Below are 20,730 nucleotides of genomic sequence, written 5' to 3'. Positions count from 1 at the left end.
TGATGTTTTTGTCTTCGGTGACTCACATCTTTTCCCATACGCATACTTCGGGTGCAACTTAGAGGTCATTGTCTTGCTCAAGGACAGTTCAACATGCGGTCAGAAGGAGCAGGGAATAAAAACCTTTGAGGAACGGCTGCATCTCTTTAAATACTGAGCTATATGCTGCTGTCCAGGTCAACATGAACAACAACTATTTGATTAAATTGGTCAAATTAAGAGAATAACCAGGTTGTGATACAAAGATTAAAGATACAAAATAAGAGCTGCGAGGATTGGTTGATTAATCGATTAGTTGCCAACTGTTTTGATAATTGAATAATCGTTTTGAGTCCAAATTCTCTGATTCCAGCTTCTTAAATGTGAATATTTACTGGTTTATTCAGTCATCTGTCACTATAAACTGAATATCTTTGGGTTGTGGACAAAAACAAAACATCTAAAGACGTCATTTTGGGCTTCAGGAAACAGCGATCAACATTTTTCGCCATTTTATAAACCAAACGACTGATTGGTTAACTGAGAAAAGGCTCCAAAGATGAATAAAAATCATCTTTAGTTGCCCTAGCAGTGGATTACTCATTAGTCTTTTACACCAGGGTTGTAAAAACATTTATTTTCAGCAAAACCACTTTCATAGCAATACTCAGAGCTGAGATAATTATTCAATTAATCGATTACTCGCTCAAAAAAAAGAATTAATCTGTAATTAGTTTGATAACTGATAAGTCTTTTTTCAAGGAAAGAAGCCAAATGTGAGATTTTGTCTGCTTTTCCTCGTCTTAGATTATATAGGGCAGCAACCTACGCCTACGTTACCCACAATGCAACTTCACACAGCTCACTCGGGGGCAACAAAAGGCTTTATACAACTTTTTTTGTACACATGCACAGTAGAACTCCCCAACACATGCTGATGGAAACTCTGTGGAGTTTCCCCTTCAATGCATTTATTCTTTGATCTGGTAGAAAGGTTGCGGTCGCGCTGGTCAGCTCTCACAGTGAAGATGTTCCTGGATCAATAAAAGGTTTTATTATTGATAATGATGTATTTACCCATGAGTATCAAAGGGTTTACAGCCATGAGACATGAAATCCAAGCTAACCGAACCAGTGCAACCTCTGAAAGTCCCTGTACCCGCTTCAGGCTGCAGAAGTCAGTATTCTGCCCTGAAGCTGCAATTATCACCATCCTGTGAGAAGAAAAACATCTAAAAATACTCTTAGTTTGAGTTTGCTGACATGAGTCTGTGTCAACACATACAGGAGCATCTTCAACTCATCGAAACAACAGGAGATAAATAGTTTGAATTGGACAGCAATGATTAATAAAAGGTTTTGAGATCACTATCTAGGTTTCAATAAGTAAGAAACCAAAGCATCACACAACGGTACATCTGACTACAACTAGTCAAAATATTAATATCAAGCTTCCTACACGGTTTCCATTCCAACTATGACAACATGTGACCTGACAGCTGGTCTGAAGCGTGTCTGTTTATCAGGCCAGTTATGTGATATTAGATGTCACATCTGCAGCAGAGCCTGATCAATACTGAAGACTGATTAAACCAATATTTATAGTCTGATGGCAACAAATCAGCTGTTTTCCATAAACACATAAATATTTTGTTGTTTAGATATTTGTGAGTTAAGATATTTTACAGCTGAACAATAAAAATCATCATCAAAAAAAATGACAATGACAAGAAAATTATACATTTCGAACCACAAAATTTACATTATTTCAAATAATACCTGTAAAGATATAAAAACTAGGGCTGCAACTAAATATTATTTTCATTATCGATTAATCTCAATTATTTTCGGTCTGTGAAATGCTGCCATTTATACTTTCATAAAGCCCTCTGTAACATCTTCAACTCGTTTGTTTCGCCCAGAAGCTAAAAGATTTTCAAATGACGGAAAGAAAAATAGCAAATCCTCACATCTACGAAGCTGGAACCAGAGAATTTTGGCATTTTTTCTTGAAAATTGACTACATGGATTCATAAATGATCAAAACAGCTGCTGATTTACCCCTAAATTCCACCGGGTGCGTGTGCGGCTCCGACGCGGCTGCCGGAGCTGATCGCGGCCACTTTAGTCAATGTATCCGATTCCACCGGGCGCACAGCGGCGCGTTTCAGAGGCGTCCCAGAGGCTTCTCTCCGCTCCGCTACGCTAAAGATAGGCGCCTCGTCTATTTTTTTACGGAAGCCACGTCAAGCAGCACTGAGCAGATCGAGCTGGGCAGGAAGTCAGACACAGAAACAGCATTGAGCATCCGGTCAATTTTCAAAATAAAACACCCTGTGCAGACTCCTGGTCATATATCAACAATAAACACAATTAAAACAGACGAATAAAGAAACCATTAAATACGTAGCTACTTAACCACAGCAGAAGCACAAAAATCAAGGAAAATGACCAAACAAAATTGGGCAGTTTAGTTGCCCTGCTACTGCAGTAATTATGGTAGCTTTAAGGCACTTAATCAGCTTTGACAAGGCTGCTGTAATTACTGTAGTAGGAGTGCAACTGACTTTAAACGGTGGAAGGCTTCCACCGCAGTGAAGACGCTCCGCTTCTGAAACGTTCCCGGTGGAATAGGGCGCCGTGCAGAGGACGGAGCAAAACCGCGTCGGAGCCGGAAGGCGGTGCACACGCGCCCGGTGGAATCCCGGGGTTACGCTCCGTCGACTGACTTATCGTTGCAGCTCTAATAAAAACATTATATGGACCTTAAACAGAGAAAATTCAAATCAAGTATGCATAACATGGCGGCCAATGATACGAACTACTGTGTTCACCCAACAACATACCTGCTGATAGGGCTGCAACTAACAATTATTTTCTTTATTGATTATTTTTCCATTAATGGTTTGGTCTACAGAGCGTCAGAAAATAGAGACAAATCATAATTTACTATCATATACGTCAGGAGTCAGAGTTCAGGTTCAAACGTTGGCTGGTTTTTCCAGGATTATTCATTGAGGGCGTTACAAAGGAAACACAAGCCTACATGTTCTTTTCTTTTCATCCATTTAAGAGTAAAATGTATTTATAAGAATGTTTAGGTTTAATAAGTTCCAACTTATTTCATACTCATTTGGCTAAAAATGACTCATATGTGAATTAATGTTCTGTGTTGCACTTCTTTATTGTTTATCCACACATGATAAACAGACGCCTGCTTCTTTTATGGTTGACTGATAGTATTGTTGTTGTTGTTGTTGTTGTTGTCTTGAAAAAAAAAAAAGGCATCAACACACAAATTGTTCGACCGCCACCTGTTTGTGTTTGTGAAGCTGCTCCGATCCAACAAAGTTGTGGAATTAAAACTGATTCACACATTAAACTTTAAAAACTGTGATAGGTTTTTATTACCTCTCCTTGTGTTTGGTCGCTATCAGATGCAACGAGATTATATTCACAGAGATTTACAAAAAGCCTTTTGTTTATTCTGTTTGCTACAGAAGATTCTTGGAAAAAAAATTATGTAAAAAGTTTCGATGTTAAAGCTGTTAAACTGAAATACGACGAAGAAAAGCAGAAAATCTTCACAATTAAACTGGAAACAATGAATGTTTGTAATTATCAGAATAACTGCAGATTAATTTTCTGTTGACTGACTAATCAATTGGATAAAATGACGATAATCAAAGTTATCAACTGCATCAGTTATTTTAACACATCATGTAAATAAAGCGGAGATCTTTTTTTCTTTACGTTCATCTTAATGAACTTTAGTAAAGCAGAAAAATAAAACTGTCATTGATGTTTCAGTTAGAGACAGAAGAAGCATAAAGACTGCTGCTACCAACACACACACACACACCCTGATGCTATTAGCTGATTGGACCACCCACGCATTCCTGCAGCAGAGTGTGTGTGTGTGTGTGTGTGTGTGGGTGTGTATAAAAAGGACAGGCGCTAAAGGAATTCCCAGAAAAGACAGAATTCAAAGGGGTGGTATTGTCAGTAAATGAAGGAGGAGGAGGTGGTGGTGTGTTTGTCAGAAGCCCCTTTCAGACACTTAACGAGCTGCAACAACAATCTGCATTCACCGTCAGTATCAATAAACTACAGATAGTGAACTGATACTGGATTTTGAAGGCCATTACTGATTGATATTTGGATGTTCCAATAAAGGTAATCAGCTGACAGTAGTTATTTTTTAAATATTTTTAATATTAATACAAAACATGTAAAGTCAATTTTAACTGTATAGATCTCACAGATCACAAATTAAGACTCTTCAGAGATCTCATCTTCAATAAAAGTTCATCTTATCAATCAATAATTACCTTTGCAAGTCGAATGTAAAGTATACTGAATGATATTTATCTCCGCCGTCACTCAGAGGCTAATGTTAGCGTAGCAGAGCAGCAGTGACAAACGAGATTGTCTGTCTCCAACTCTGGTGCGAAGAATAAAACTCAATAACTCAAACGTCCTGCGTCCGTTCAGCGTCTCACAGCAGACACACCAACTTCTGATGTTGGTCAGTAAATTACAATTTCATTTTGTTATTCTCATACAGAGAGAAGACTGTAAGAAGCTTTCAAATATATTAATTAATGCAGTTAAAAATTTTCAAAATAAAAAAAAAACTGTTCTTTCACACTGCTGGTTCTCTGCTGACAGCAATCTTCATCAAGATCATTTATCTTAACTGCCAGTTATGTTTCATACTGCGGTTCAGTGAACTGAGAACAGCAGTTCACTGTGTACCGGAGTAAGAGACTAAAAACCTCCTTTTCTATTCATTCAGTTGAATCAGACACCAAAGAATCTGAGAGAGAAACTGTGAGATTCCCAAAGATTCCCTCCTCTAATATCTGCTGATCACAAGTTTCTACACATCATGACAACGTCTTCAAATGTTTTGTTTAGTCCCGAATCAACAGACCAAAAACCCCCAAATATTAAATTTACAACAATAGAAAAAAACAGAGAAAAGCTAAATGTTTGAGAGGTATGCATCGTAGCTGGATGAATAACTGTTATTTGTCTGAATTAATTTATTATCAAAACTGTCGCTGAGTAAGTTTCAAATCACTTATTATTTTAGCAGCGATCTGTATCTGATGTATATGAGCCTTTATGATGCAGAAGTTCCCTGCTGACTTTGTCAAACATGACACGTCTACAACTCAAGTCACACGTTCCTTAGTAAAACTGAAAATATGATGATGATGATGATGATGACGATCTATGTTAAAGTTCACCTCTTCCATCTTACATTACTGCTCATCCGATGCAGACTATAAAACACCTGGATAATAATGTTAGAATCATGTATAAATCACCACGTATGATCCTTCAAAATAAAAGATCCTATAGCAAAACAACATCAGTTAAAATGATCAAAACTGCTAAAAAAAACACTATTATATTAATACAATTAACAATATGTACAAAATTAAGTGTGAAAAGTTAAGTAACAGTGAGGTGGAGGTGACGGTAACGTTACTGTAGAGTTGGCAGCAGGTTGACCGGAAGTAAACAGACGTGCGGTTCATAAAACGGATATAAGTCACGCTCCATTGTGCAAGTGGAGAGAAAAAAGGCTGGCACGCTGTATGGTGGAAGCTGTGGTTAATCATCCAACCCACCTAGGATGATAAACATCTCAAATCAACCAAAAAATTCACTCTGGGTACATCTCAAAGAGTAGAAATACAAAGATGACGCATCAAAATATGTGTTAGAAGCTGGAGACAAAAAAAAAAAAAAAAGGACGACCTTTAAAAGTTTTACAAAAGCATCCTTGAAGATACACATGCTGCCCAAAATAATCTCAACATATGCATCGTATTATTCTAGAAGTTACAGCTGAATTAATTATAATAGTGTTCTTGATTCAGATCAGTTTAAAGATATAAAAGCTTAAACTGCACCTTCATGATGTGCATATAATAATAAATAAAAGCTCCTAAAAAAAAAATCATCAAAACCAGGACGAGACTCCGAATGAGTCTGCGTGGAAACGTCCTGATTTATTAGATATGACATCTACTGATAGTGTTCAACTTTACAGTCTTATAAAAATCTATTAATTTAGATGTTGTTGAGTGTTTTCTCTGGATATTTCATCCTCTCAGCGGTGAGACGTGAATGGAAGTCGGTTAATAATCTGATGAATGTGACTTTCTGGAGGGAGATTTTCTGCTTTGTTGCACAAGAAGCGAGGAAAGAAAAATCCACGATGAAAAGAAAACACGGCGTTACAGAAACGCTCACATGACAGCTCTCCTTTCTATCAGTCAGTATCTCCTTTAGAAGGCGGTTTATTACGCAGATTTAATTTACTTATGCGTACAATCTGATAATTGGTAACTGGGCGGCTGACAGGAAATTTATTACACCGCCTTCAGACATTTCGAGCTGAATAAAACACTTCATGTATCTGTACTATTCAGCAGAATTGTATTGTGATATGATTATATTTAACTGCTTTGAATATCAGATTGATTGTTTTACATGTGACTTTGCAAACATTTGTAATATTGTGATATATACTGGAGAAGATCATGTCTGAAAGAGGTTGTAGACTAGAGATGCAACAATTCGTCAATTAATTGAAAGAAACTTAATTGGTAACTATTCTGATAATCAATTAATTGTTTTAAGTCGTTTTTTTTTTTTTTAAGCAAAAACACCAAACATTTGATGGTTCCAGCTTCTGAAATGTGAGAATTCACTGCTTTTCTTGGTCTTACATTATAGTAAATTGAATATTTTCTGGGTTTACATCAGTTAATTAAACATTATTGGATAGAATAACCAGACAGGGACGTCAGTTTGTGTTTAATCATGTGAAATAATCACTAACAAATCATCACATTGTGGACAAATCATTAAAAAAAAAAAATGTCCTCCTCCATCTGCAAGATTGTACACAGTAATTAAATACACCCAGAGAATAATTATAATAATCATAATACAAATATGCCTGCAGCCACATCGCTGTTTGGGAAGCAGACAGCAGGTAATCGCAGCAAGCTAGAAGTAAACACACGCTGTGATTGGTCAGACAATTCATCTGTCAACAAGCAGCGTTCGACATGATGTACCAGAGCAAAACAAAACCACACAACATCCCACCTGATAGAGTCTGTGGATTTAATTATGATTAATTGTGCTGCAACTTATTTAATAAAACACCACAACAGCAGCTTCGCTTTGTACCGTCACACAGACCCAAACACACCGAGACATCCCATCATGCTCCACAAAAAATCACGACAGAGAAAACACCAGAAACTCCATCGCACGTAAAAACAACAGCAGCCTAAACGGAGAGGGAATTCAATCTCATGTCTAAGTGATGGTTAGACTCCGTTTAGGCTGGAACTTGACACCAGTCTTTCAAGTGTTTTGTGCAACTGTTTCATCACTTTCTCTTTAACTCCCCCTCCCCTCCCCTCCCCGCCTCCCTACCAAAGACCCATTTTTGTCCTTTTTGCGGCAGGAGGCAGGGAATCTTTAGGGGGAGATAGCAGGTCAACAGTATCTGCCACATACATGTGGTTTACATCATCTGAAAGCTGGAAGCCTGAAGATTAATTAGAGATGCAGCAGCTCAGCACCTGTGTGTCAAGTTTTTCTAGTCATAAATCTGTAATATACATTGTGTTTTGGTTAGGCGCCTATTCAAATTTTGAGAGTTTAGAGTGCATAAGAGCTTATAACATTATGATGGAAGTATATGATGGACATTCACATGCTCAATTATGTCTCATAAGTTGTTGCAGCAATTTTCAGGTTGCTACCATTTGTTACACAGATTTGGTGCAAAACTTAGCCGTTTGTGACCAGTCAAGAATCGATAAAAACGGTCAAAAGTCCCTAAAACATCACATTAAGACACCAAGACCTTGAGGAACAGCATTAAAAAAAATTCATGCTGTGATTTGGTATCAAAAACTTTTGACATTTGGAGATTTCTGTAAGAATTGCATTTTTATGTGACCGGATGGCGAGCACTTCTGTTCTGAAAATTGCTCCAGAAAACCCCCTTATTGTCAGTATACCTTGGAAAGCCATACATCCTCTGAATGCTCTCAGTCTCTAGTTTGTGGTTGTAAAGTTTCATGAGGCTGTAATTATCCTAGAGGTCACAATAGGTCATTTTATACAGTGAGATCAAGTTTCAAACGATGGTCTCACTACAATAAAATAGCTACTGTGGGTACTAACATCATCACACATGAATACAACTTGGCTCAATGAAGCCACAAGAGTCTCAGCTTTCCAGTCAGACCAAATTTATGCAACTTCAAGACTGTTTTGGGACCCCAGTATGCAGAAATATTCAAATACACCATTTTTAGAATAGGTGAAAATAAAACAATATTACTGCATGCAAAAAACTGCATGGTTTTTGGCCAAAACTGCGTGGGATTAGCATAACGTGGGCATGTCTGTAAAGGGGAGACTCATGGGTACCCATAGAGCACATTCTCATTCAGATATCTTGTGGTGAGAGGTCAAGAGACCCCTTCTGAAAGTGGCCATGCCAGTTTTTCCCTAAAAACTTTGGAGCATTATTTAGCCCCCTTCCTGACAAGCTAGCATAACATGGTTGTTACCGATGGATGCCTTAGGTCATCTTGTCTCATATGATACCTCTAGGTTTAAAACTGAGCTTCAAAACCAAGTCCGCTCCAGCCTCTGAAAGACAGTAATGTTGGCCAAGGATGTCATTGCCTTGTGGAGTTTAAGAGGTTAAGATGTAAAGAAATACTGAAAAAATGTTCAGAGCTCAAAGTATCACCTGAACACCCAAACAAACCTAATAAAATGAGAAACAAGCAGAAACCTGTTGCATTTATGAAGCTGTAACCAGCAACGGTTTGTTGTTTTTATTTGATGTATGACCTAAAAAACACCACACATCAAGCCTTACACCACAAACCCCAAAATGTTCTACACCAAAGACCTAAGATAGTGAGCATAACACCAAATACCATATCTGGTCAAGGTTTAGTCCAAGGAGCAACCATTTGTGGAGCTCTCCTGCTAGTCCTAACTTAACCTTTTACAACCTTTTACTTTGACAATCAAGATTCAACATATCTCCTTGTGACAGGTTAAAAGACATAAATTAGTTAATTAAATAAGTTATAATCAGTTTGTTTGTTGCCCACTGACAGCTCCTGCAGAAGTCCACAAGTTGGGAACAAACTTTCCTAATAACCAGCTAGCATCTGTCTGAGTATAAATTAATTCCAGGGGGAAAAAAGCTGAAATTTAAGGGGCCCTTTTATGCTCATTTCTAGCTCTATATTTTTATTCTGGAACTCCACTACAGTAGCTTTACATTATTTACAGTTTTAAAACTCCTTATTTATCTTATACTGGCCCTTTATGCAGCCCCTCATTTCAGCCTCTGTCTCTAACAGGCAGTCTTATTCTAGCTCTTATTTCTTTAAGCTTTCTGAAAGCCTGCTGAGGGGCAGCTGTATCAGAGTTGTGTTAAGTTACTGCCGATGCAAACCCAACATTTGCTGCTTTACTGCTTCATATTAAAAGCTTTTAAATGACTAAATAATGGGAGACTTTTATTGTGAAGAATTTACAGGAAACTAAACGTGATCCTCACCGAATTAGCAGAGCTTCGTTAGGAGCACTAAAAATCAGTCAACACAAGAACATCTGGAGATATTTGGAGCTCTTTGTTCAGTGGATCAGTTATAAATAACGCAGGGAGGAAGAGTACAAGCAGAAAACAGTCACAGTGATGATGATGTTTGATGAAGAGCTGCAGATGACCAGCACACCTCCAACAGGTAAACTACTTATTTTACTTTGCTGTGCTGTGTAATGAGTCATGGCTTGGAGTGACTCCCCCCAAAACAATGAAAAAACACCACAATGTTAACGGAGCGGAGCAGTGACGTGGCGCGCTGTGTGTGGAGCAGATAATCATATAAAGAAATACATCACGAGCTGATGTCGGCTCAGGCTGAAAGTAGAAAAAAAACGTTGGAAAACGAGCGTTCAGAGCAGTCTGAAGCTGGTGCTTTTTGCTCACAGGGATTACTTCTATTTTACTATATTAGTTCTATGTGGCACTTTGGCCACATTTAATATGAACATCCAACATGATAACATTATATATAAGACTGGAAATTAGGAAAAGCATAATAGGTCCCCTTTAACCTTTTTCAAGGACAATCAAGATTCCACATATCTCCTTGTGATAAGTTAAAAGACATGAATTAGTTAATTAAATAAGTTATAATCAGTTTGTTAATTCCTGCTGCAGCTGCGGACACTGACAGCTCCAGCGGGAGTTGGGAACAAACTAAACTGAAAACCAGCTAGCGTTTATTGGGAGTGTTCATTTATTCCAGGGGAAGAAAAAGCTGAAAAATTATCGTTTACAGTACAAACTACCTACCTAATATGTGTTGACTGATGACTGGTAAGGCAAAAGCCCCCATAATCGTGCTATAACCTGCATGTGACAACCGTCACGCCAAATTCCGTTCAAAAAACGAGGGAATATAGTGTTAGCATTCATGATACGGACGTACGACAGACAAATCATGACTTTAAGTCATTAAAATGCATCGTTTGGTCCCACTGAACAAAACGGCATTGATTTAAGACCTTTTTTCTGTCTGGTTTACCTGTTATTACAACAATCTTACAACTACCAACAACCTTAACAGTTAACGTTACACAGGGGATGTGTGTAGCAAGAGGCGTGAAAAGTTAAGATTTTCACTAGATTAAGAGCTAATTTGTGTCTCACTTGAATGCCGAATTTACGAGAAGAATCATGACTTGCAAAATGTCTTTAATGATTTACTACTTATTCATTATATGTGTGGCAACAAGCAACGTGTTATTGAACTGCCAGATTTTTGAACGGGGTTCGGCGGGACGTCCAGGGTGACAGCGACGTTCACGCAATATAGTAAACAAGCCAAGTTAGCGCTCTGTGCTAATGCTTGCTAACTAGGCTAACGACGGATCGGAAATGGGCACCAACATTTTTTTTGCTGACACTAGATATCAAACAAAAGCCAGAGACTACTTCGTGTTAAGCTGCTGTGAGCTGTAAATTCACCACTTCTGAGCAGAAGATAGAAGATAACGTTATCTCGGAGTCTAACAAGCCCGGGCAAGGCCTCTCTTCCTCCGGGCAGCTCTCCTCCTCCTGTCTCCGTCTCAGACTCACCCTGGTCGAGGTGATGTCCATCATGACCTCCTGGAAGGCGGCTGTCTCCTCCGCCTGCCGCTGGGTGTGCAGCGCTATCTTCTCGCTAAACTTTCGGGGGTTGGAAGCCCCGGACCCGGCACCCGGGGAGGGTCCGGGTCCGGGTCCGCAGCCGCCTGTACCCGTCGCAGACATCTTCACCGAGCGGACGGGACGACTTGACGTAGTGGAATGATTTTCCCCCGGAGAGCAGCGTGAAGAAGAAGAGCGCTCACTCTGCAGCTACTTCTGGGGACCTAAAGGTGTCACTATTTTAAAGCACAATTACTCATACACCACACATACACTTGCAGTGGTGGAAAATAACCAAGTAAATTTACTCAAGCACTGTACCTAAGTACAGCTTTGAAGTACTTGTACTTCACTTGAGTATTTCCATGTGATGCTACTTTATACTTCCACTCCACTACATTTCAGAGGGAAATATTGTACTTTCTACTCCACTACATTTATTTGACAGCTTTAGTTACGTTTCAGATGAAGATTTGACACAGTATTAATAATCTAATGATGTCATATATAAAAACATATCAGTCAGAGGGACCAAACCACTACTTTTACTGCAATACTTTAACTACATCAAGCTCATAATACTTACTGTAGGAGGATTTTTCAAACAGGACTTTTACTTGCAATGTATTTTACATCGTATACATGTTAAATATAAAAATTTGTCTAACTTTATTGAATAAAGTTAATAAAAGTGAATAAAATAAAGCTGTTATCTAAGACAAATTGAGTTACACAGAAAAATAAAAATTAATAAAATAAATAAATAAAAATGAAATAAAAATAAATGCGACAAAAATAATAAATAAAATAGTCAAATGAGTTAAATAAAAATTTATAAAACTAAATAAATAAAAATACTTGATAAAAATAAACGATTATACAAATATAATAAAACATAATCTATAATTACACTTTTCCAAGCTTTTTATTTGAATTTTTTAAACTGGCAGAAGTCCCAAAGTGCATTCCTTACATCATTCCTTGTAAGAAATAACAATTTCTTGCCAAAATAGTTCAGCATCAATATTAATTATCAGTTTAATTTATGGTGGTTTTAGAACAATTTAAACCAAAAATACGATCAGGATAGAATTAAAATAAAATAAAATCATAAAACATGTTATGGGAGAGTACGTTTGTTTCAGGTCTGTATAGTTTGGTTTCTATGGTAACGTCTCTCTATGGTGACGGTTTCTATGGTAACATCTTTCCAACTGCAGAGTGTGACTGAGGTCAATGACTAAAGGTGTGAACGCCCACCTGCTGACACAGAGCGTGGATCCGTTTATGACTTTAACCTACAGAGTGAGTCATCCTGTCAGAACACAGACAAGCTTCGGTGTTCTGGTGCAGGTGGCAGCGCCCCCTGCAGGCAGAGTCCCGCTGCTGCACGGCGCAGAGTTTAAACCGCAGATGTTTGAACTTCCTGAGTTAATTATAGTGTCGTGATTAAAATACGAGGCTTTAATCCAAGTTGGCGGTTTCTCTTTCTCGTCACCTGCTTCGGTTTTATTATAATAATGTCAGAGGTCAAAGGTCAATTGGTAGGAGTTCACCTTCTTGCTCAAGGACAACAACCACGCGTATGTTAATATGTGGTTAAGACAGAGAAATACAAATCAGTTTCCTAGAAAAAAATCTGATTCAACCTGAAAGTAAAAGAGGTCTGTGAGTGAAAACAGTAAAAGGGTTTAAAATAAAGGGGCACTGTGTGAAGAAAAAGTAGGGCCGAGACTAAACAACTCATTTGTGGAACATAACATAACAACAATAATAAAACTATATTTGAATAGCACGTTTCATGCAGGTTAGTGCAATTCAAAGTGCTTTACAGATGACTGACAAGCTGGTGATAAACAATAAATATGCAAACAAGTTGAGACTAATACACACAGGAAATAAAAATGATAAAAAGTATTTAGAGGGAGTAAAACACGAACAATAGACAAACAACAATAAAATAAGTTATATAAAATGAATAACGGCTATAAAATATTCAAATCAAAAGCCAGGCTGAAGAGGTTTCAGCTGCTCTTAGATCTTCACAGAGCATAAAAACTAAACGCTGCCTCACCAAATGTTTTTGGAACAACATGTCAGACAAGTTGGCTGCTGCAAGTATACAGGTACATGTAGATAGGTGGATGAATATATGTTTAGACATGCATGCTTATTAGGAACACCTGTACATCTGCTTATTCCTGCAATTATCCAATCAGCCAATCGGGTGGCAGCAGTGCAATACATAAAATCCTGCAGATACAAGTCAGGAGCTTCAGTTAATGTTCACATCAAACATCAGAATGGGGGAAAACAAAGTGATGTCCGTGACTTTTACTGTGGCGTCATTGTTGGTGCCAGACGGGCTGGTTGGTTTGAGTATTTCTGAAACTGCTGATCTCCTTCACACACAACAGTCTCTGGAGTTTGCTCAGAAGTGAGCGGCAGTTCTGCGGACGGAAACGCTTTGTTGTTGATGAGAGAGGTCAGTGGAGGATGGCCAGACTGGTTGAGGGCTGACAGAAAGGCTCCGGTGACTCAGATGACCACTCTTTACAACTGTGGTGAGCACAAAAGACCACGGCGGGCTCCACTCCTGTCTTCATCACAGCTGGAGTTTGCTAAGTTGTCTTTAAATGATCGTACCACCGTATGGAATTTGGTCCACATGTTAACAAGTGGTCATATATGCTATATATATGTATATTTTAGATATAAACAGTGGTGGAAGAAGTACTGAGATCCTTTACTTAAGTTAAATTACAAATACAGCAATGTAAAAATACTGTGATAGATAGATAGATGCTTTATTAATCCCAAAGGGAAATTAAAATGTTTCAGCAGCCAACAATGAGGTAAAAAAGGTAAAGAAACAAATTCAATTTAATTCTAAATTGTATACAATAACTAAATAAACCAACTCAAATATATATAAAAAGAAATATAACAGAAAGAACAGAATGTTGAGGTGGATTTTGCTATGCTAGTAAAGTGCCTGATTGTCCATGGATGTCAGAATTGAGTGTACTTAATATTATTACCTAAATAATTTAGAAAAAATACAGTATATACATATGATAACAGCAGCATATACAGACATTACAAGTAAAAGTTCTGCATCCTACTTGTGTAAAATCCTACTTAAGTAAAAGTACATAAGTATTATGAGCTTGATGTAGTTAAAGTATTGCAGTAAAAGTACATAAGTATTATGAGCTTGATGTAGTTAAAGTATTGCAGTAAAAGTAGTGGTTTGGTCCCTCTGACTGATATATTATTATATATGACATCATTAGATTATTAATAGTGAAGCATCAGTGTTAGAGCAGCATGTTACTGTTGTAGCTGCTGGAGGTGGAGCTAGTTTACACTACTTTATATACAGTTAGCTAGTTCAGTCCAGTGGTTCCCAACCTAGGGGTCGGGCCCCTCCAAAGGGTCAGCAGATAAATCTGAGGGGTGGTGAGATGATTAATGGGAGAGGAAAGAAGAAAAAACAAAGTTCTGATACACAAATCTGTTTTCAGTTTTTGGACTTTTTCTCTAATCTTTGATTTTTGCTGAAATATTGGATCATTTGAACATTTATTGAAATGAAAGCATGTGAGAAGTTTAGAGGGAAAAATCACTATTTGGTGGAGCTGTTAACAACTCATAGACATGTGAAATGTGACCCCGACTACACACTGCTTTTTGTAAGACGTCAAAAGCCAAAAAGGTTGGAAACCACTGGTCTCATCTTTAACAATGTGTTGTATTTTAAAAGCTTGTTATATTATCCATTGTGTCAAATCTTCATCTGAAAAGTAACTAAAGCTGTCAAATAAATGTAGTGGAGTAGAAAGTACAATATTTCCCTCTGAGATGTAGTGGAGTGGAAGTATAAAGTAGCATCACATGGAAATACTCAAATAAAGTACAAGTACCTCAAAATTGTACTTAAGTACAGTACTTGAGTAAATGTACTTAGTTGCTTTCCACCTTTGGATATAAACACACAGTGAAATTAATAAAAAGTAAACCATCAGGAAATAAGGATGTTATTAAAAGAGAAACAAGAAATTGGCAGCTTCTTACATTAAAGCATCAAGTTACTGCTCATATTCACACAGAAAATAATTGAACTCCAATATGTTCCTTTAAAGTGTTTACTCTCCATTAATCATGATTCTTTCCTTGCAAATAAAGAAAACTGCTCCCATTTTTATACATAAAGTTCAGTTTACTTGTTAGGATGAGGGTTAAAGCTGCAGCAATAAGTCGATAAATCGATTAGTCAATCAGGAGAAAAATAATTACCAACTATTTTGATCATCGATAAATCATTCTTTGTCATTTTTTAAGAAAAAAAAGACAAAATTCAGCCTTTCAGAAGAATACAAATGAATATTTTCTGGTTTCTTTAGTCCTCTATGACAGTAAAGTGAGTATCTTTTGATTGTGGACATTTGAGGACATCATCTTGGACCTCGGGAAACACTGATCAACATTTTTCACCATTTTCTAACATTTTATGGACCAAAAAAAAAAATACAACCAGTGAAAAAAGGCTGTATAATGTCATCTGTGTCTCTAGAGGATGTTTGTCAAGTCTGTGAAAATATCCCTGTTGATGTCATAGTGATGTCATCAGGAGGCCACACATTTATGATTCAAAAGTCTGTGTTATAAACTGAACATGTGAGTGTTTACCAGGCAGGAAGGGTTTAAAGAAAAGATGATCTCCAGTTGCATTATGAGAAATGTAGGATCCACTCATCGACGGATATCCTGGTCTCTCATGAGGAGAAATTTATTTTAAAAAAAATTTTCATCAACTTTTCTGTAGCATGGATGTTTTTTATGGGTTGGAGTCGCTAACCCCAAGCCCAGTCTTCCATTATTTCTGGTTTATGGTGTGTTTCTGAGTTGATTTGTTGGTCCCCTCTTCTAACCTGTTGTCTTACTGGTAATGGATTACAGTCTCACACCACATGAGACCAGACAGGTTTAGGGTCGTGCACAAGCTGTTTCAGCACGTCAAGCCCAACCAACTCCTGCTACTGTGTACTGAAACCTGCAATGGAAGGTGCTAAATAAATTAAATGTATTATTATTATTATTATTATTATTAAAACAAGCAGCAATGTTATAGTAATCATTTCAAAATGATAATGTTTCCAGATCTTAAAAAAAACAAAAAACCAAATAAAAAAACACTAACAAGACAAAAAAATTATGATCTTAACATCCACTTTCTAGAGTAAAGTTTAGTTTTTTTTTTATGGCAAAGTAGTAGTAGTAGTAGATCAAGAATTAACTTTACAGTTTTTCCATTAAGAAAATAATAATAGTAAATTGATTCATAAAAATGTGTATGTGTGCTTTTGTTTTTTTTTAAAAATGTTGTCAAAAGCACATCAAAACTATTTGAAACCAATAAATTGAGAATCTCAGTCACAGTATGATCTGTAAATTTCTTTAATGTCATGTATTGTCACAATACAAAATCTAACACATACAGTATTTCATACATTCAACACAATGATTCAAATTGTCATGACTTTGGTGTTATAATTATAAAAAAAATACATTTCCAAGTGCCATTGTCTAAAACATCACTATCATCACACCAACAGCTCATTTTCTGTATTTCTTCAGCTCATAAAGCTGAATGAAGTCAAAAATAAACCAGATCTGCTCTTCTTCCCGCCAGCGCTGACATTTCAGTGTTGAGCCCTGTAGTAAATTCTCTCTGACTGAACTATGTGAACAACAACAACCAGCTTATTGTGTTTGTTCAGCACAGCGTTTCTCTACAGAGCCTCCGCTAAATAAAAGACTTCTTTTCAACAAAAGTGAAAGGGAGGAAAAAATCTGGAGTTCTTCCCGTTAAACAGGACACAAAGTGTTATCTGTTTCGGCCTTGTTCGTTTGAAGAAAATCTGTCTGTTTTCTCAGCTGCAAACTGTAATTTTTGGTTTGAGAAGCAGATTCTTTGCTGTTTTTGGAACAATTAACCGGAGATGATTAAAAAATATATCACATCACATGACATCAGGTCTTGTGGATAGATTTGTAAATATTCAGTTTGACTGTGATCATGCGAGATGATTGTTGACAGGTATGAGTCGTCACATGTCATACTGAAGCTTTTTGCCCCAAACTCAATGGTCTGATAGTGACAAATAGGGTTAGGGTCAGGGTCTGGGGTCCGTTCATGATCCATGTAGCAGTAAAAGCAGCAGAATTAAGGAAGGAAAACAAAATAAAGGCTTTAGGCAGTAAAAACAAAAGTTAAGCAGGATTACTGTCGTTATAATCTCTGAAACTGAAGCAAAAAAATGCTGCTTTTCTCTGTTATATATCACTAAAAATTCAATATCTTTCCTGGCTCCTGGAAATTACATTTATATATTACAAAAGTCTTCTCCCAATTACGTTGTTTTGGCAAATGTAAAAGCAGCCCGGATTATGTTCGAAATTTATGTATAAAGAGCAGAACTCTGACACCAGAAACCGAGGTTCACATCTAGGCCTACAGGAACTTAACTTAAAGCATCAGGCTGGCGATTTTCTTTATTTTTCTTCTTGTTAACAAATCTCATGTTTGGATCCAAACCAACAATGAACTGATCTACTAACAAGTATTGTGTGTGCATCCAAAGCCTGATATATCTTATTCCTCTGTGCTGTAGACCTCTGTTGTTGTTCAAAAACTATTAAAAACACGTCAGTGAGTCACACCGCTGCACTGGGTGACATGTTCCTTCATTATAAAGAGTTTGGTCACGTTAGTTTGTTTAGAAACGGCTCCAAAGACTAATAACAGCATCATGTTTTCAGTCTCCGGAGAGTAGTTCAGTGTAAGGCAAACGCCACTGAGCATGTGTGGGAACAGTTTACAGCTTCACTAGCTTTTTGTGCTACATATCACAACCTCTTGACTTTGTACTCCGTTATAAATTTCTCAAATAACTTTACCCTCAAACAGGGGCTGAAACATTGATACTCAAACAAAAGGTAGTCACACCACGAAGTGACATTTGCTTGTTTATGTGAAACAGTGGAGCCAGAAGCTAACTGCTAACAAGCTTACTAATGTTCAGTTAGGAAACTTTGGCTTAGCTCTGTTGCTAAAGGGAAAATAATTTCTAGCAATTAACTTCACCACTTTACCAATAATGCAATAACTTTATGCAAAAGACGAATATGTACCATCGACTCCTGTTCTCATAACTGTCTGCAAACCTTTAGAGGAGCAGTTTAACTCTGACAGAGGGGGTTACATAAAAGTGAGTTGTGCAACACAGCCAATAAGCAACGATAGCTTCCTCCATTTTGGACTCTCTGTATCCTTGATGATCAGCACTGTCCAGATGGCTTGCTATTGTTCAACGGCGCAAATTCACAAAGTTTAACTCAATGCCAAAAATCAACTCTGATTTACATCATGTTGTGAGCAAATCTACTCATCACTGTGATTCCACTGGACTGAATCAAAAATCCATTTTAAAGCCTGGTGTTTCGCACCCTTAACACCAACAGTATTTACACGATGATAGTTTAAAACTAAATAAAGTTTATGATTCTATTTTTTCCAAAACATTATAAAGATCTACAAAGGGCTTACACACATATTCTGAATGTAGTTTGTAACCAGACGCGCGAGGTGCTGAACATGTGAACTCTTGTCAAGAATTCTCACTTGCCAAGGGGTCATGTTGCTATGGTTACAGTTTGATGAAGAGCAAGGCGGTGATATTTCACTCTGATTCAGCTCCAACATGTACAGATGGATTTGAGAAGTTGACATTTCAAGTAAAGAATGAGAAAAAACAGTGAAATCTTGCTACTATAGTTTGTTTCATGGTTTGTTGACGTTGCCTCCCGAGCTGCTGGAAGTTGGTCAAGACACAACTTCCTTAAGCTGACCAATCAGAACCAATCAGGCTGAACTGAGGGGCTGCATAAAGGGTCAGTATTAGATAAATAAGGAGTTTTTAACTATAAATCATGCCAAGATAGAATATACACCTGGAAATGTGCAGAATTTCTTTAAATGTTCAGCCACGATGGCTGCAGTTTGAGTAAAATGTACAAAAAGAAATTTCAGATGTTGATGACCCCAAGTGAAAGCAAGATAAACAGTTCCTCAGCTGTTAATGAACTTTGTAAAACAGTCTAATAGTTTAAACCAAAATGACAAGAGGGGAAAGCTGTGATATGATGGGATGCTGCATCTTTGTAATTATGTAATAAACAAACTAGAAACTGACATATTTTCTGAAAGAAGTTAAGTGTTCTCATGTCCAATGAAACACTGGAGACATCAAACATGTCTTAAATTGTTATTTGTCCTCGGAGCCTCTGATTTTAAACATAAAGGAACTGAAGTTGGACATGAAGTTGAAGCTCTGAAAGAAGTCAAAGTGGGATTTGAAACAGAATCATTGAAATGAAATTAATTGACTGTTAAACGGAAGCGCTGAAAAGGAGTTCATGTTTCAGTTCTTAAAGTGAATGTGCTGAAAGGAGCTGAAATATTAATATTTGTATGAAATATTGAAATTTAAATATTAATATTGAAATAAAGGGACTGATAGAGATTTGTGTCAGATGAAGTGTCTTTCAAAGTATAAACTATGAAAGGGGTTGTAGTGTCAAAATTTTAAGAAATAATACACATTTCTAAAAATGTCCCATGATAAAGACTCTTTATAAATTGGCTTTTGATTGATCTTTTTATTCTTGTTTTTATATAATTTTTAAATACTATTATTATTTTTTTATTGTATTTCTGGATTTCACTGTCTTTATTCTATTCTGTAATAGCGCTGTGTATTTTCTGTTATGTCTGTGAAGCACTTTGTAACCTTGTTTTTGAAATATTCTCCATACATATCAATTAATATTAATATAATATTCTATATAATATACAAATATCTTATATTTGTTTAACTTAAATTATAAGTATGTAATGAAAACTACAACTTAAGTAAGGCAGAGAAAATAGTGAATTTCCCCCTAAATGATTCACCATAAGCTGCAAAACATTCTTCAGTGTCACTTTCTGAAATATGGAAAAATATAAAATAGTAAATTGTGGTTTTACGAATTTACAACTCAAATGTCTGTAAATTTGCAGAAACTGATCTGCTGTCACCATCTCTGTCAACACAGGATGACAAAACTGCTGAAGAGTTAAACCAGCGGATGTGGAGAAGATTCAGATCACAGATAAGAATGAAGAAAAAACCCTGACAGAAAGAAACAGTCTGTTTGTACTCATGTGTTGTCTTATTGCCCAACAATATGAACATACACCACAAGTACAGGATATAAGGAGGCTTGTAGCTCTGGGAATAGTAAAAGAACAGTTTCTTACAAGGTGAATATATCAGCAAACTATCGTCACTTGGCTTTTTATTATCATTTTTCATCATTAATATGCATTCCTTTTTCCATTATATGTTTTTGAGGAGCATATAATAATCAGA

At 36.9% G+C, this 20,730-nt stretch overlaps 1 protein-coding gene across 3 annotated transcripts in view; it reads right to left on the bottom strand.

The window, feature by feature from the left end:
* Window positions 1-11,433, bottom strand: part of LOC122987215 (CREB-regulated transcription coactivator 2) — a 54,996-nt gene extending 43,563 nt beyond the window's left edge. For all 3 annotated transcript variants that reach the window (XM_044358983.1, XM_044358984.1, XM_044358985.1), the window contains exon 1: window positions 11,201-11,433. In XM_044358983.1, coding sequence (XP_044214918.1) covers window positions 11,201-11,374 — 174 coding nt within the window. In that variant the 5' untranslated portion in view covers window positions 11,375-11,433. The remainder of the gene's footprint in view (window positions 1-11,200) is intronic.
* Between the last annotated feature and the right edge of the window lie 9,297 nt (window positions 11,434-20,730).

Source organism: Thunnus albacares, chromosome 8, assembly GCF_914725855.1.
Source record: "Thunnus albacares chromosome 8, fThuAlb1.1, whole genome shotgun sequence".
In the NCBI taxonomy this organism is placed as follows: Eukaryota; Metazoa; Chordata; class Actinopteri; order Scombriformes; family Scombridae; genus Thunnus; species Thunnus albacares.
Note: the sequence above shows the minus strand (reverse complement) of the source record. Positions and strands in the feature narration are given on the sequence as shown.